At 38.8% G+C, this 18,302-nt stretch overlaps 1 protein-coding gene across 2 annotated transcripts in view; it reads left to right on the top strand.

The window, feature by feature from the left end:
• The window catches only part of PRKN (parkin RBR E3 ubiquitin protein ligase), a 1,259,259-nt gene that overhangs the window by 453,136 nt on the left and 787,821 nt on the right, over nucleotides 1–18,302 (top strand). For both annotated transcript variants that reach the window (XM_073337855.1, XM_073337854.1), the window contains exon 3: nucleotides 1,337–1,577. In XM_073337855.1, coding sequence (XP_073193956.1) covers nucleotides 1,337–1,577 — 241 coding nt within the window. The remainder of the gene's footprint in view (nucleotides 1–1,336; nucleotides 1,578–18,302) is intronic.

The raw sequence follows: 18,302 nt of genomic DNA, 5'->3' as shown, positions 1-18,302 counted from the left end.
CCCACTAGGTGGATCAGCAGAGACTGCAGGGATTGTTCTCCTTCCGTTCCCCCATGCTGGCCAGTGATGAGGTTAGCTAAGTGAACGGCAGGTTTGAGTCACTAGCAAAAGTGGCCAAACTGAGGGCTGCTGTGAATCTCTGAGGCGAGCAAATCCATCAATAAGTGCAGGACCCACCAAGGCAGAGGAGGAACTTTTTCACACTATGTATATGTATATGGGAGAACTTGATTTATGGTTTGTTTTTGTTAATAATACTTGAGAAAAAATAGTTTGACATTTAAATTTAAGGAACAAAATAATTGTCGAAAATATTTATATTTCTGACTTTAGAATTAGTGTTGGCAATGGTCTTTGAATATCATAAAAAGCATCTCTTTTAAGATCTGTTTGGACAATGGCTGTTTCTTAAGACTAGTAGGATAAAGCAAGATCAACCCTTTGTCAGAATAATAGGATTACTATGGATTATATTTGTTGAATTTAATTATCAGGTTTTGACAAACTTTTCAGATTTCCAAGTTACATTTAATACATATACTTCTTATTATTAACTGTCATATAACTTTCTTTATTTCACTTTCGAAAGCTTTATTTTGTTTTCTCTTTTAAGTTTGTTTTAATTAATAGCAACTGTAAATACAGAAAAAAAGTTTTGAGCCTACTTTCTTAGTCTAAACAACATAGCTTCCAAAAAAATGTGTGGAAGTCTAGAATGATTAACTAAAATGATATAACTGTAGTGTTTACCCCTATATATCATGCACAGTGTTTTAACTGAAAAAAAAAATAAAATGACAATGCACTGCAATTTTTTTTCAGTTTTCCAACATGTAGCAGCAAGAAGTGGGAGGATGGCATTACTTCATTTATCCCTCACACACACTAATTCAAGCATTGGTGTGAACACTTTTAACTGTTACTGTTTATTACTGTTAGTAAAAAAGGGGACACCTGTGCTTTATTAAATATTAATATTATAAACATTTTTCATCATTGTCTGTAAAAATACATTTTATAGATTGAATTTTCTTAGTGTCTGACTTAAAACTTCTCTCTGTTCATCCTCCAACAGAATTATTCAGACCTGTTGGCTCTGGTCCACCATTTCTTTGTTAAATATTTAGAATTTGTAAGCATTGTGAACCTGTTGCCAGTGCAAGTAATCCTAATTCTTGCAATTTATACTTGTCACTTTTCTTTGAACTCTGTTAATGCTCATTGAAATTGCACATGAAATGGATTGAAAGTGTCTTAACAAATACCAAATTGGAGACAGAGTGAATTTTTTCTTTATGTGTCAATCATATTTTGGGATTTTGTTTTTGTTTTTCAGAACTGTGACCTGGCCCAGCAGAGTATAGTTCATATTGTTCAGAGTCCCCTAGACAGTGGTCAGAAAAGGACTGACGTTGAAACTGCCAACGCTGGAGGTATTCTAGGAGGCATGGAAAAAGAGCCTGAAAGTCTAACCCGTGTAGACCTTAGTACCAGCGTCCTCCCATCTTATTCTGCAGGGCTGGCTGTTATTCTGGATACTACAGACAACAGCATTTCCCTTCCATCTGCTAAATCAGGTAACTCACTGAGACTGTACAATTCAAAACTTAGCACTGACATTTCAAACTTGTCCTTCATAGTGGGATCATTCTATGCAATGACACAGCCACAGTTTCTTTTAGTCTTTTAAACAAACAATATAATGTCAATAATGTACGGTGAATATGTAGCTGAGCTTTCGATGTGTCTTCTAGTAGAGTATGTCGTACCTATGCCTGGGGGATGAACAGAATGGTTTGCTCTTCCTTTTCTTAACTTTTATAATACTATTTAGTATTATGGATGAATAAAACAAGCAACCGCCGTCTATTCTTGTAACTGAACCTGAAACCAGTTTCCTTGACTACAATATTAGACAGCTGATGCATTGAAATTTTAATCTAATTTACAAGTTTTATGGCAGTTTTATGTTCACAAATTTTATTAAAATACTTCTATGAAAGTTTTGTAAAGACACAACAAACACAAATGAACATATAAGGACAGATGAGTTACGGTATGGATTTAAAAAGTTCTTATTCACAAAATTACAGTTTACAATATCCATACTTCATTCCTGCCACCTATATCTGGCATGAATGAAGTAACAGGCAAATTGGCAAAAATATCAAGTGTATGAATAATTAATCTGAATTTTGAAAGAGATTCCCAGGCCTCACTTTTTCCAAGAAGGATCCCTAAAATAGTATTTCAATCTTCTAAGAGGCAACATCCTTACAATAATCCCCACCGAAAACTATGCATTTCCTAAATGAGTAGCAATTTCTCTATGGAATGCGACAGTACTGAAGTGACGTTTTTTTGGTAATTCGTTGAAGATGCTGTTTAAAAGATCAATACACAAACACCTTTTTGAAGAAGCAGAAGAGTCCAATTCTAGAAATAAGGCAAACCGAAACCTCTGAGATTAACCTGACCAAAAGAATCATCTTTACAATATATGGATTACCAAAACTGTTAAAATAACATTTGGAGAGTGTCGTAAAGTAAATCTTGAAGAAAGTGTACAATTCATGGGTGGGTCACAGAAGTGTTCCACAACTGACTTGATCAACCTCTCACTGCCAACTAATGATGAATGAGTGCAGTTTACAAACAAATTAGTGCCTAACTTAATGATGCACATCTCACATTCTGAATGAGTAATGAGACAAGAGGGGTGCATGCTAATTTAAATCTGATCAGTTGGGGCACATATGATGAGATTGGGCTTGCTATCTGAAGCACTGTGATGTGAACTGCTGGATTCTTCTGTTAATTTATTTTTTGTTTGTCCCTAAATACAATATTTACATAAACTTAATAACGTTGCCTGACATCACAGGGCAGTTTACACATTTAAGGGTTCTTGTGGCACATCTGCATATTTTCACGGAGTTGTGTCTCTTTCACACTCCGCAATCTCCATGTGGCCTCTGACAAAACAAAGTGTGCTCATTTGTCATAGCAAGGACCCCCAATGGCAGGATGATAATGTAACTGAATGTAGATTGCCCGTGTCAGTGGACTAGGTCTATCTGTGATGCAGCTAAATAGTTTCTTTATTTTATGAACAAAATAAAGAGACAGTTTTACCAAGGCTATATATACATTTAAAACACTATAGTAGCACAGCTGTAGCGCTTCAGTGTAGACACTCGCTGAAGCAATGAGAGGGGTTCTCCTATTGCTATAGTTAATTCACCTTCTTTAGAGGCAGTAATGAGGTCGACAGAAGAATTTTTCCATCCACCTAGAGCTGGGGATTATGTCTGCTTAAATACATCACTGATAGGGCGTGGATTTTTTCACTCCCCTGAGTGACATACCTGGATCAACCTAACTTTTCAGTGTAGATTAGCTCTGAGTGATACTTCTGCCTGGCTAGTTGTTAATGACGGGTACTTTGTGGTGGTCTTTTCTACTCAGTTTGCTATGAGTCTCACTGTTATGAAAGAGGTAAAGAAAAAATCTGCTTCTAGTTGATTGGTGGCTGCACACTCACCTGCATTGTTGAGGGTTGAAACATCTGATTCCTGTTTACTGATTTCTGCCTTTTTCTTTAAGTGAATGTAATGCTGGTGAAATGTATCAGACTGATAGTAGTAGAGCATGAACTCCTTCGTTCCCCCCCAAACCCCCCACAAAAGAAATATATCATATGCAGCTGCAATGAGAGCTTTCATTTACCTCCTCAATAGTTTGCCTCACTCCTGTGGGTCAGAAAGCAGTTTAGTCACAAAAACTATTCAGTCAATTGCCTTTCTACTGAGGCTGCTCAAAAGGCTGTCAGTTGTGATGGTGATTTTTGCAACTTAGAACCAAAACATCAACTCAGTGCACATACAGTAGGCCACAAAGCAGTGGGTAGATGACAGTCTGTGACTTAGAGGTGAAGATCTCCTTTAATTCTTTATTACCATCTACTCTAATATGCTGAGTGATTCTTTCATAACAGTACCAGTAGTCTCCAACAGGATCCAGCTTCTTCCAAAGACTTACATACTTCTTTCTCTTACTGCAGGTTGATTCTGTTTTCTTTTGGCACAAAAACCTTGGTTTCTGACTAGAAAGGACCGTTGAAATCTGTTATCTTCAGAAAGATTCTCTCAGAAAGATGTTCTTAAGGTATTTAGTAGTCAAAGTACAGAATGTCACCAGTCAGTCAGCGGGAGGGGAAACATTCACTGTACGGTAGTGCTATTATACAAATATTTATATTATATAAGTCATTTTAAATAACTATTTCTTGGAGCAGCTAGTCCTGGAACCCACAAGAGGAGAAGCAATTGCTGATTTAGTCTTAAGTGGAGCACCAGATCTGGTCCAATAGGTGAATATAGCTGCACCACTTGGTAATAGTGACTATTGTATAATTAAATTTAACATCTCTCTAGCAGGGAAAACACCACAGCAGCCCAACATGGTAGCATTTAATTTCAGAAAAGGGGACTGCACAAAAAGAGGAAGTTAGTTAAACAGAAATTAAAATGTGCAGTGCCAAAAGTGAAACTCCTGCAAGCTGCATGGAAACTTTTTAAAGATGCCATCATAGAGGCTCAACTTAAATGTATACCCCTAATTAAAAAACATAGTAAGAGAAACAAAAAAGTGCAACCGTGGCTAATCAACAAAGTAAAAGAAGCAGTGAGAGGCAAAAAAGCATCCTTGTAAAAAATGGAAGTTAAATCCTAGTGAGGAAAATTGAAAGGAGCATAAACTCTGGCAAGTGAAAAGTAAAAATATAATTAGGAAGGCTAAAAAAGAATTTGAAGAACAGCTAGCCAAAGACTCTAAAAGCAATAGCAAAAATTGCTTTAAATACATCATAAGCAGGAAGCCTGCTAAGCAACCAGTGCAGTGACTGGATGATTGAGATGCTAATGGAGCACTCAAGGACGATAAGGCCATTTTGGAGAAACTAAATGAATTCTTTGCATCAGTCTTCACAGCTGAATATGTGAGGGAGAATCCCAAACCTGAGCCATTCTTTTTTGGTGACAGATCTGAGGAACTGTCCCAGATTGAGGTGTCATTAGAGGAGGTTTTGAAACAAATTGATAAATTAAACAGTAATAAGTTACCAGGACCAGATGGTATTTACCCAAGCGTTCTGAAGGAACTCAAATGTGAAATTGCAGAACTGTAACTGTGATTTGTAACTTATCATTTAAATCAGCTTCTGTACCAAATGACTGGAGGATAGCTAATGTGATGCCAATTTTTAAAAAGGCTCCAGAGGTGATCCCGGCAATTACAGGTCAATAAACCTGACTTCAGTACCGGGCAAACTAGTTGAAACTATACTAAAGAACAAAATTGTCAGACACATAGATGCACATAATTTGTTGGGGAAGAGTCAACTTGGTTTTGGTAAAGGGAAATCATGCCTCACTAATCTACTAGAATTCTTTGAGGAGGTCAACAAGCATGTGGACAAGGAGATCCAGTGGATATAGTGTACTTAGATTTTCAGAAAGCCTTTGACAATGTCCCTTGCCAAAGGCTCTTAAGCAAAGTAAGCTGTCATGGGATAAGAGGGAAGGTTCTCTCATGGATTGGTAACTGGTTAAGAGATAGGAAACAAAGGGTAGGAATAAAGGTTAGTTTTCAGAATGTAGAGAGGTAAATAGTGGTGTCCCACAGGGGTCTGTACTGGGCCCAGTCCTATTCAACATATTCATAAATGATCTGGAAAAAAGGTTTCAGAGTAGCAGCCATGTTAGTCTTGAGGTGGCAAAATTTGCAGACGATACAAAACTACTCAGAGAGTTACGTCCAAAACAGACTGTGAAGAGTTGCAAAGGGATCTCACAAAATTGGGTGACTGGGCAACAAAATGCCAGATGAAATTCAGTGTTGATAAATGCAAAGTAATGCACATTGGAAAACATAATCCTAACTATACATATAAAATGATGGGGTATAAATTAGCTGTTATCACTAGTTGCGTCAATACTGGTGGTTAGGTTGGCATAGCTATGATGCTCAGAGGTGTGATTTTTTTTATATCCATCAGCCTAAGTCTTAAGAGTAGACCAGGTGTTAGAAGCTCAAATCACCTCCCTCATTGAAGAACCAGAGGAGAACGCAATATTTCATCTGGATAAGATGGGCACAACCATTTTTGTTATTATTATAAAGAATATTACAAAATATGTTGGCTAAACTTGGCTCGTGCTTTAACCATGGACAGACATAGCTGTATGACATACATCCCTTTTTACATCAATTTTTCCTTTCCTTGTGACTGGCCACTCTGCTCTACATGGCAAAGAAGTGGGAGGGGGAATTGAAAAGGTTCAGCTAATGGTAGCAGTTTATTAATAAAAAAGCATTGCCAGAATAAAAGAAAAATTAAAGTTAAAAAGCATTGCAGCCACAGCCCAAGCAAAATATAACTTGTGTGAACACAATCCTTAAAGGTATTATGAAGAACACCCCAGGGCTGGAGAATACGTTAAGGCAACGTGTGTACTCACTATCATAGTAGCCAGTAGGTTGGAGATCCTATTTTGCTCCATTCTTGATGAAGTAGAATTTTTCACTCAATAGAAATTGCAGGCGGTCTGTCAGATTTCTGGACGAGGAAACCTCCGTCTGCTTCCTCTGTAACACTCAAACTCACTCCAGTCATTTACCCAGTACAAGTCACAGAAGGATTTCCCCTGTATAGCCAGAAGGTCTCTACCAAGAGGCATGGAATAAATACTTTTTTATTCTTGGATCCCCAACAGAACTACATCATCTAAGGGCATAATGGCCTGGAATAAGTTTAAAATAATCGCCAATGTTCTGTGTCACAGGGAATGCCCCCTCCCTCCTCTTAAAGTCTCCACTATCAAAGTGACATTTTTGGAAGTGGGAAGATTTTGGTAACTCACAGCTCTTTTTCTTGGAATATGCTTTAATCAAGCTTGCAATCTGCAGAAGGTAGCTACCATTGTGAGCTAGCAAAAGGGATGGCATTTGAGATAAAAGTTGCCATGTATGCAGCTATGTAGAAAGTGTATAAGACCATACTGGGACTCAAGAACATTCACAAACTTTTATTTTGCTATGTTAAAACCCCTAAAATATCTTCAGATTCAGAGAGGGATGGGAGGATGCCAAAGAGTCTGCTCTCTGTGAGCCAAAGGCTGCAGAATCTGAGGGACAAGGAGTGGAGGACCTGGGCACATATGATTTGCTTCCAATGGGCAGACCAGCACCGCAGCAAGGAGCAGGCATCAATGTAAGGACATAGGGATGACTGAAAAGAGAAGAAAGGAACAGTTGGAGTTGGAGGAGAAGTGAACCTGAGATGAAAGAGATGCTGGCAAAGTGACTCCACCATGATTGAGAGATGAGAAAGTGAGACATGGCTTTTCAGTGTGACCTACTTGAAAGACTTATGGGGATTGTGAGTTAGTTGACTCAAATCTGTTCTATGCAAACCATCTACCTACCTATACTCAATGCCATCGCTTCCAACACCTCAGTGGTAGCATGTCCTTCAGCTGTGTACATCTCTGGCTATAGGGGAGCTAGTCAATGAGACACCATAAGCAATATCTGCTGCATTCTACTTCCATTCCAATACAGAGGAAAGAACCGATAACTTAATGATATATAAAACTGAGCATCGCTATTTTCAGTTTATTTTGCTCTTTGATGTTTGGAGATTTTTTCACTATTATATCCCTGTCATGTACCTGTTGCTATTTTGTACTTGCTTGTTTTGTTTTCCACACTTCCTCACCTTTGTAAAGGTGTTGAACTGCCCAAATATGCTTACCTTTAATAAAGCTTTGTTTGGTCACATACTGAGGTCTGGAATTACAGTGGATAATTACAACAAACAGAAAATGACAAGTCTACCATATTTCTTTTACAGAAATCATACCAGACTAAGTTTCATTTCACTCACCTGGCCCAAGGTGCAGCATCAACTCCAGTTAGTCAACACCATTAATCAGCCTCCCTGCCCCCCTGTATTCCCGAGGCAGCTTGAGAATGCGGGTGCACAAGGCATCATGTAATGGACCCTGCACAAGCATCAAGAAGTAGACTAGGTGGTTGTTTGTAAACAGACTTAAAACCTTTATTGTCCTTGATCCATTCTGTCCTCAGATATTCCCTTTTATCTTCACATGCATTGTGAAGCACACAAGAAGTCCCAATCATGTATATGACACTATATACATCACAGTCCAAATGAGTCTATAAGCAGCTTCATCTTGTCTTCATTCAGCCAAAATCACATTCTACCACCACCCTGCACCTTCTCAGTCTGTAGTTGTACTGTCTCCTGCCAGACTGGTGGAAATCAGGATAAGTTTAATCACTCAGGGCTGTAGATGATAGGGCAGGTTGGCACCATCATACTAGACACAGATACCTCATTGATAACCATGTTCCTAGGTGGTAATAAAGTATCAGCTTTCATTGTGGTGAAATAGGCCACGCCTCCAAAACACATAGGTAGTTGGGAAGTTGATATTAATGAACATAAACTAGAAACTACAAAGAATGGCTGGAAGAAAGGCCAAAGCAAATAAATACAATAGCTAGCACACCAATGGGGTTAGCCCTAAGCCCAGTTTAGCTGCTGCCACTGTGTCAGAAGGCCTTTTTCCATTAATCCTGCCTTAGGAAAGCATAAGAGGTGCACAAGTGTCCATTGATACAGGTGTAGAAAGAGGTAAAAAATAGGAATAAGACACTCAAGGTTGGGGTTGCTTCTTCTTCATACTAGTAGTAAAGGCCTCGCTAGAGCTGCAGAGTCTATGTTCAAGGCATCCTTCCTGTGTAATGCTAGAAAGTTTGAGTAAGGGCGGGTAGAATAATGTAATCTAGTGAGGTGTAAGAACATTTATATTTAATTCAGGATATTACTGTAGTTTTATGACTGTTGTTTGAAATATGAATATATTTGTGTTGTGTACAAAGGGCAGGGACTCACACTTACTGGGAATTCCTCATTCATGGGGAATAATTGCAATCCCCGATCCCCATCACGAATGGGGTTCAACGGGCTACCCGCATCTGTCGGCGTAGGGTAGACACACGCTGACCCAGTCAGTGTAGCGCGCGTGCAGCCCCGGACATTTAAGGGCATCACAGACCTGTTATTGCTCAATCTCGGGTGGCTGAATGCCACTTGTCCCTCTAAGAAATTGTGTACAAAGGGCAGGGACTTAATCAACGTGAGCTTATAACCCGCACTTACTGGGAATTCCTCATTCATGGGGAATAATTGCAATCCCCGATCCCCATCACGAATGGGGTTCAACAGGTTACCCGCACCTGTCGGCGTAGGGTAGACACACACTGAGCCAGTCAGTGTAGCACTTGGCGCCCCAGACATGTAAGGGCATCACAGACCTGTTATTGCTCAATCTCGGGAGGCTGAACGCCACTTGTCCCTCTAATTGTTACAAATCTTATGGTATTTTATAATCTATAAGACATTTTTGAAAACATCTTCTCACTTAAATACAGCAATAAAATAACTTAGTGTGCTTTGAATTGTTAGAAAGCCTGTAAAGGATAGGAAAGTGCTTTGTGTCCCAATTTTGCTTGAAGCAAGTGGGCAACCCAAGTTTTTGAAGTAGTTTTAGAAATGTGACAAGTAATTCTAAACATATACTGTCAAATTAGTTCCAGGTCAGGTAACAGTATGATGTTCATCTCTACTTCCCCATTTTAATATGGCATTAGTCTGAGTACTCCTAGATCTAAAATATACTGCTGTTTTTTCTCATCATCTCCTTGAGAATATCATCAAAACGTGGGCACTGATCCATCCAAAATGGCCTCCAGCATTGCATGAACATCTATACTGATACTGTGGGACATGAACTCCTATAACTGCTCAACAACTGAACCAGACAAAATGAAGACAAGTACAACGATGCAATTATTTTTTGCTCATGACCTGTTTTAGCCTGCTGTGTCAGAAAACTGGATATCTAAAATTTACCATACATTTTAAAAAGAAAAAAAAGTGTTCTAAGCAGATTTCTCTGTCATTTACGAGCACTTTTCAAAAGGAAACTACTCTGTATAAAGAGTTTTTTGGTTTTTTTCCCCCTTGCTTATTGGGATAAATCATTGATGGATTAATGATAAAATAAATCCATAGATTAAATCTACTGTAGGTCCATGCTGATCAGTGTGAATCAACAACTGAAGTGGGTAAAACAGTATCCTGTTCAGTTTACATTAAATAATTAGCTCATTTTTTTCAAAGCTTTATCAAGCTCTAGGTCTAATGACAAGCAATCACTAAAGTATTTACATTGAATTTACTTTTTTTTTTCACTTTTGTATGAATACATCTGAATTGAATTTGGTTTTTTCTCTTTATGCAGTAATATTGTATTTAATGCATAGTTGCAAAACTGTATGGTAATTCAGTTCTTTAGACAGGTATTCATTTAAAGGAAGCTCGATTGTTCTACAAGCAAATGGAATAATTCATCTGGTACATGGCAAATGTATTGTTTCACCAGATGAATTCATGTAACTAGTCAGGTTTCTATGATATTTTATGATTTGGAGCACTGGCAGTTTTTCTAATAATAGGGTTAAATCCTTTAATTGGCTTTCATTTAAAAGAAAATACATCGTATGGTATAATATTTGAGTATATGTTCATTTGGGGCCTAGAAAAGTTGTTGTTCTAACAAGTTTGTTGATTTAAAGGTAAAGTGCAGAATCTGTCCAAGGATCAATCCTACAGCAGTAATAGAAGAGGAATTAAATTGTGGCTCTTACAGCACTGTCCATGGCAGGGTGGGGGAAGTTACCCCAGTGGTAACTCCCATGGACATTGTCCCCTACTCAGGCAAAATGCCTCCAGGAGGACATGGGCTGCAGCAGCCTGCCTTGCTCCCTTTGTAGGGGTGCAGTGTGCCCTCTGAACCGTCCCACCTCTGTTAATCTTTTGATCAGTGATGGGGGAAACGTGTGGCCATGGCTCTACTCTCTCTCTTCCTCTTAATGGTCCCTGGTACTCGCATGTCTCTGATAGGCATGATTATGCAAGAACCATTACTGTGACTAGTACCTATACAGAATGTGAAGGAGGAATCTTTGTTTTGCCAGTAAGTTTTGTTCACATTACTAACACTTAGAGCAAGAAAGACAGTGCTCTGTTTAAAATGTTGGTAACATCAACTGTTGGAGAGGAAACAGTGATTCCTGAACAGGAAATGAAGAAGGAACTGATATTCTAATATTTGGTTTTCTGATTGAACTGTATTTGTAATTTGGAATTCAGTGTATATGTTAGGAGAAAAGCAGGGCCATAATATGGTGCAGTCTTTTTATATATACATATTTTTTTTCAGATTAGGCCTACCAAACACTTTTGGTATGTGATCCAGAGTTTGTTTGGAGATTTGGTCCAGACCCGAAGCCAATTTCCAAATATTGCCTGCTTTTGCTTTTTTTATGCTCACATGTTTCTAGTGCAGTTGTTCCCAAACGGTGGGCCATGGATGAAACACTGGTGATCCACTGAGCTCTTCCTGTTGCTCCATGGGGAGGTTGCTGGTCACATGGAGCTGGCTCCATCTACTCTGCTGGAAATAATCCCTATTTCCAGCAGAGGGAATTGATGCTTTGTGGAAATCATCACATCCTAGTAGCACTAGGAGATGGTAACATAGGAGCTGCCATAGTAGTGCAAATCATTAGTTTATCTAGCTCTAGTATCCTTCCTTTGGCAGTGGCCAGTACCATACCTGATCTTTCAGAAGAAAGAAACCTAACTCTGGAATGCAGCACTCAGACTGTGCAGTGCTGTTTTTAGAGATAAGTATTCTTTCTTGACCATTACAGACACACCCTTGAAGCATGAGATCTGATTACCCTTAAAGCATGTTGCCACCGGAAGATAAGGCACTCTTTAGTTTGGTCCTCTTTGAAATGAGGTTTTCTAAACAACCCGTAGTACTAATTAACTAATTACTGATTTTTTCAGCCATTAGTAATTAACCGTTGCTGTTTCTATCAAGTTTTTTAAAAACTAGTTAGGTTAGGTCTACACTTAACACGATGTGATTTTAGAAGATAGTAGCATCAGAGTACCTTTTCAATAAAATGATTCTGTCGCGCTTTAGTGAAGATGCTACTAATTAATCCATAATTAATCCATAATCAATCCACCTCCATGAGAGGGGCAGTAACTATATCAACAGGAGAAGCCTTCCTGTTGACATAGCTCTGTCTACACTGGCAGATAGGTGGGGGTAAGATTGCTCAGGGGATTGGATTTTTGACACCCCTGAGTGACGTAGCTATACCAATATAAGTTTACATTGTTGACCTGGCCTAAAACTTAGAAACATACTAAAATTACTGCACTTTAGTTAGGACTGTATTAAAAAATTGACATTACAAAGTCCTTGAAAATTGACTCATATCCAGTGTGTCTTCTTTTAGGCTTATTAACCCTTGGTAACTCTCTGGTACACTACTTCCTGCTTCTAAATGTAAAAATTTATATCCCCTCTCGACCTTTCAGCATCAGCAGAAAGTGATTTTATAAGACATTAGCATAATGGAACCTTTTCAATAAAATGATAAATTGAGCCCATTTCAGAAAACAGAACACACATTTGGTAATTTATTGCAGTCAGTGCCTTGCCGGGAACCTTATACATATCATATGCTTTTAACTCTGATGAGAATGCTGCCATTTTTCCACATCTTGCATGTCTGTAACATGCACTGAGAAGAAAAATGTTCTTTCTAATGGAGCCAGCAGCACTTTTGGGAATGCTTACATGACATAATTATCTCTCATGAACATGTCTATTATTTCATTGTTTTTTTAAGGTTCTTTCATGTTAATTAAAGACGATAACATTTGCTAGCTTCCTCATGTTGAGGAGTGAGGAGGGAACACTGCTGTCTCCCTGGAATGAATTTTGATCGTTGATAGGTGAGAGCATAGATGGGTTTTCTTCTGAAAATGCATAACTCCAAATCTTTGTGCAACCAGATGGCAGTGACATTTGTAGATGGCAAATGTTCTGTTTTAATTAAACAAAGCTACACATGTAATGTTTTCAGGAAGAATTGTTTCCATAAATTAATAGTTGATGGTAAAAAAAAGATTAACTTACATTTAGGTAACACTTCTTATGTGTAAATATACACAATAGATCATGAATATGTAGGGTAGAGAAAATCTAATTATGAGAAAATAGGACAGGATCCTTAGTTTAAAGTCTGTTAACAGTATGGAGACAACTGCTACCATGGGCCTTTGGACTCACATTGTATGCTCCGTTCAGGTTCCTACTTCTCAAAATGACATAGGGGATTTAGTCTTCTCGCAAAGCACATGCTCAGGTTACATTAATGTAATTGGGAGTTCTGTGCACGCAGCAAGGGCAAGAGTAGACAGGCTTGAGCTACAGAAAGTAATTACATGCAATTTCATAAATTCTGTTGATACTAGGGAATAAAAAATAGCCATTCAAACTAATTCTTCCTGTCTCATACCTTCTTTGTAAGGACGAATAACTTCAATGGGGCTAAGTCTGAACTTTTGTGAAAGAGAAAGGCCATTAGAAGAAAATGCGCTAATATGTTTTGAGTGAATGTAATGCTTGTGAAAAGTAAATAGACTGATAATACCAGTCAGTGACTGAATTCTTCTATTTATCCATGGAACAACACAGGCAATGGCAGCATAGCAGTCTCCTTCACTGCTGTGCCAATATGCCTTGGGTTAAATCCTGGTCCCGCTGAAGTCAACAGGTGTTTGTCCACTGACTTCAGTGGGGCCAGAATTTCAACTCCTATCTCATACCTGGATGATTAGAATCATAGCATATTAGGGTTGGAAGAGACCTCAGGACCTAGTCCAATGCCCTGCTCAAAGCAGGACCAACACCAATTAAATCATTCCAGCCAGTTCAGTCTTTGGCTTCTCTGCTGAGACTGCCAGCAAGGGTACCAGTTACGCTTGCTATCTTCTAATATGGACACCTAATGACAAGGAACTGGACTGAGATTACCAGTCCCTTTCATATGGGTCCCCGAAAAGCCTTCAGTTGTTAACAATTTTAATCCACTGCTGTCCTGGTCTGGATTTAAACCAGTGATTTAGAGGTTTCTATCCCAGCATCATGGTAATGATCTGTGTTTAGAGCCAGCTTATAAAATATGTCACGTTTCAGAGTAACAGCCATGTTAGTCTGTATTCGCAAAAAGAAAAGGAGTACTTGTGGCACCTTAGAGACTAACCAATTTATTTGAGCATACGCTTTCGTGAGCTACAGCTCACTGAATGCATCCGATGAAGTGAGCTGTAGCTCACGAAAGCTTATGCTCAAATAAATTTGTTAGTCTCTAAGATGCCACAAGTACTTCTTTTCTTTTTTCTTATAAAATATATTTGCAAGCCAATGAACAAATACACCAGACTGGGAGTTCAAATAAAATCCAAATTACTTGTGACAGCCAACAGAGGCATTTCCAAATGTCAGCAAACTTGGAGGGGATAGGACATGCCTCTTGCCTAGGTGCCTCCCTTGCAACTACATCCCCTTTTCTTTTACAGCTCTATCCCAGACCACCCATGTGCTAGGCAGAGAACCTGGCTTCTGCTTGTAACCCTCCATGTGCAGAAAACTAAGGAGTGCCTTTATACCTTGTCATAATATTATTCAGAGGCTGGCATTATATACAGTATGCTGTAGTCATGTAATTATTGTGTAATAGAAACTTCTATTATGTAACAAAAATGAACACACAAATGTACTGTACTCCAAAGGGTTATAAATACTAACATGTAATATTAATAATACTTGTGTTGTTTTCTATGATATTTTAGAGCTCTGTCCTGCTATGTTTTAGTCAAGGTCTCAAATTACATAACTAAAATTCAACAGTCTGTATTTAAATTATAATTCCAAATATATGCCAATCAGATTAGATCTTTTACACCTTGGGATTTTAAAGAGAGAGAAACTTGGTTCGACATATCTCATTTAAATGTATCTTACCTCCATCTCCCTGCTTCTTTATTGTATTCTTCTATCCACCTTATCTACATAAAATTGTCTGGTTTTCTCTAACTCATTAAACTACTTACTTCAGTGGCCTTATTTGGCAGCTCATTCCATATGTTTAGAGCTTTTAGAGGCAGATCAGGCAGCTCCTTGTGCATTCCCTGTTCACCTCCAATTTTCTGATATTTAGATTGTTTTCTGCAGGTTTGGCATGCCTCATATTCCCTTATAGCAAATGCCACCATTTTGAATTTATGCTGTTATATTTTTTTCTAAACTATATTCTTGAAGAGAAATCTAAAGATGGAGAGAGCAAAGGAAGAATATAATACTACGTACAAAAGCCTCATACTTTGAGAGCTTTCCGACATTGATCAATGTACACTTGCAGTTTATATGACACAATAGCTCAACATTGTAAAAGGACATCAACAATAGAAATCTCTAATTATTTCCCATGCAAAGTAATGTTTTGCTGGCCAAATCCTGCTTTCATTATTTGTGAAAGTAGTTCCCTTTATTACATGGGAATTTTCATACGAGCGAAGAAAAAAGGATTGGTCCCAAGTGCTCAGTACTGTTCTCATTGAAGTAAATGACAAAACCTCCATTGACTTTGGTTGTGCAGGATTAAGCTCTGAATCTAAGATTTCATGCCAGCTAATGATTATGAATACAGTCCTTCTATCATTCAAACCAGGCAGTCTATTTTAGGATTTTTTTGTAACACCCCCTCATTATGTTATCTAAATCTTTCACAGGTAAATTGATGTGCATAGCAAGGTCTTTAGTGGATTTCTAATCTCATAGGAACACAGGAATTGCCATAATTGATGAGAACTTTGGCCCATCTAATCAAATATCATCTCATCAAAAGTGGCCAGTACCAGATGTTTAAGAGGAAGTTGCAAGAAACCTTGCATTAGGCAGAAGTGGAATAATCTGCCATGTACATTAGGTCTCCTCCTAATCTCTAGTATTTAGAGATTGTCTTAAACACTAAAGACCCAAAGTCTTATTCTCTATATTGAGAAATCAGCTCAATTTCTTCGACTTTTCTATGTAACAAGCTCTGTAAGAATGTTTACTCATTTCAGTTCCCACACTCTGCAGGCCTCTTTTTATTGTTGTGCATTATTTATATTAATGGAGCACCTTAAGTGAATACAGAGAATTATTTATTTCCTCTAAAGAAATGATGTCCAATACTAAAAGCACCTACCCAACTTCCAGCTGATAGCTTGGAATTTGTGAGGAAGAACATCCAACCGTTCTAATACTTAAAACAACTAATAATGTTCTTCTTCACTCTAAAATATATGACTTTTCCAGAGTCTGCTGGCATATTTGAAAATCCTGATGGTTTGGGGAAAGTTCACCACTGTTCGAATTACAAATAAGACCTTTCCAAAACCTGTCACAGATTTTTGTTTGATGTGACAGACATTACAACCACAGGCTGTATCTTTGGGAACCACATTGTATTTCATGTTTGAAGCGTGAAACCCTCAAAAAGCCATTTTACTGAGATTCATAGAATATTCATAGCCCATTGTATCGATACAGATGTGCATTTGGATGTTCCTGGTTCACTGGTGGTGGTGTGAGGGTTGTCTTTGATAATTTAGACTCATGTGGGGGTGATTAAAGCAAAATTTTAAGGCTGGCTATATAAATCCCCAGCTTTTGAATTTGACCTTCGGGGGAATTGGGATAGAGACTGGTTTTATCTATTTTCAGGGGTCTAGGGGACAAAGCAAGACTTGTATATAAAAGGCTGAGTTGAAACAGACTCAGGGACTTCATTTACATTTGGCAAACAGATAGGACCTTCTGCCCATGGAAAGGTGCCAACCCTTGCTGAAGGGTTGGAAGGAATTTTGGCTTATCAGACCCCCCTTCCCCACGTGGAAGATAGTGGCTTCTGGTACATTTATTGTTTTTAATAATGCTCTTACCCTAAGAATAAATGTATTTTGCTTTGGCAGAGCTGGGTGGTAACTTGTAACTGCTGGCACACACTGGACATTGTCCTCAGAGAGAAAGCTCAGCCCTTGTGCTGGCCTTTAGGCAGACTGGCTTGCTGGGGATATCACAGTATATGACAGGACACTGTACAGCCTTAAAACCCCCAGTCAGTTCACAGGGAGACACGGATTTCTGCCCAAAAGAGGTGATGGTTGGGAGCCTGAAATGTTAAGTGAGTGGCCTCAAGGGACCATGGAGGGGAATATGGATGCAGTTACCCTGAAACTGTGACATTATGGTGACAGCGTGTATAGTATGGGATCTATGACAGTGTGAATTGCCATAAATGGCAACAGCAGTGAAAACAAGTACTGTATAAGGGAAAAGCACAAAGAAAAGTGCAGAGGAAGGGGGAAATGAGTTATGAACAGCTGGTTGAGATACACCAAGAAAGGCAGCTTAACACTGAGAAGTGGACAAAGACACCTAATTCACCTGCTACACTCTGAGAACCTGAAAAGAAATGATGATCCAGGATCACAGAGAACACCCAGCCAGCAGATGGGGGAAATTTTGGAGACAACTGCCTAGAGGGAAGCAGGGAAGAGGAGACAGAATTGACAACCATGCTGCACCCAGAATTCAGTGGAGATCCTGGACATATCTACAGGTAGAGCAAGAAAAGCTGCAGCTAGAGAGAGGCAGGCTGCATCTGGAAGCCCAGCCACTTGTAGTGTGGGAGAAGCAACATCAGCATGAGGAGAAACAATGTCAGCATGAGAAGAGAGAAGGAGAAGCAACAAGAGGAGAGTTATGGACAAGCTGCACCAGCAAAACCCTAATCCAGCAGGTGGAGACAGACCCTATGTACCTGTCCCAGTGGGTGGTGTAGCCTCCAAATTATTCCTCACTTTAGGAAAGGGAATGGCATGGATGTGTTTTTAAATGATTATGAAATGGTACGTGAATTGAACCAGGTGGTACAGAAGGACATGTTGCAGTACCTGGTTCCACTGCTATCAGAGAAGGCCTTAGATGCTTTCACTCATATGTACAGAGAGGACTATAAAGATAGTGGGTGATGCAAACAAGTTTGTTGCAAAAATTTAGACTGATCCCCTGCAACACAGGAGAAAGTTTCAGGGAATTCCGAAACAACGGGATTTGAACTACACTGAGATTTCAACCCAAATTAGGGGTTATGTAAGAAACCACGTTGGGAGGTTACCACTGTCTATGAGACTTACCAATTAGTTAGTTTAGAACAATTGTATAACATCT

The sequence above is a fragment of the Lepidochelys kempii genome, chromosome 3 (genome assembly GCF_965140265.1).
Source record: "Lepidochelys kempii isolate rLepKem1 chromosome 3, rLepKem1.hap2, whole genome shotgun sequence".
Taxonomy (NCBI): Eukaryota; Metazoa; Chordata; order Testudines; family Cheloniidae; genus Lepidochelys; species Lepidochelys kempii.
The sequence above is the reverse complement of the archived record's forward strand: the minus strand, read 5'-3'. Positions and strand labels throughout refer to the sequence as shown.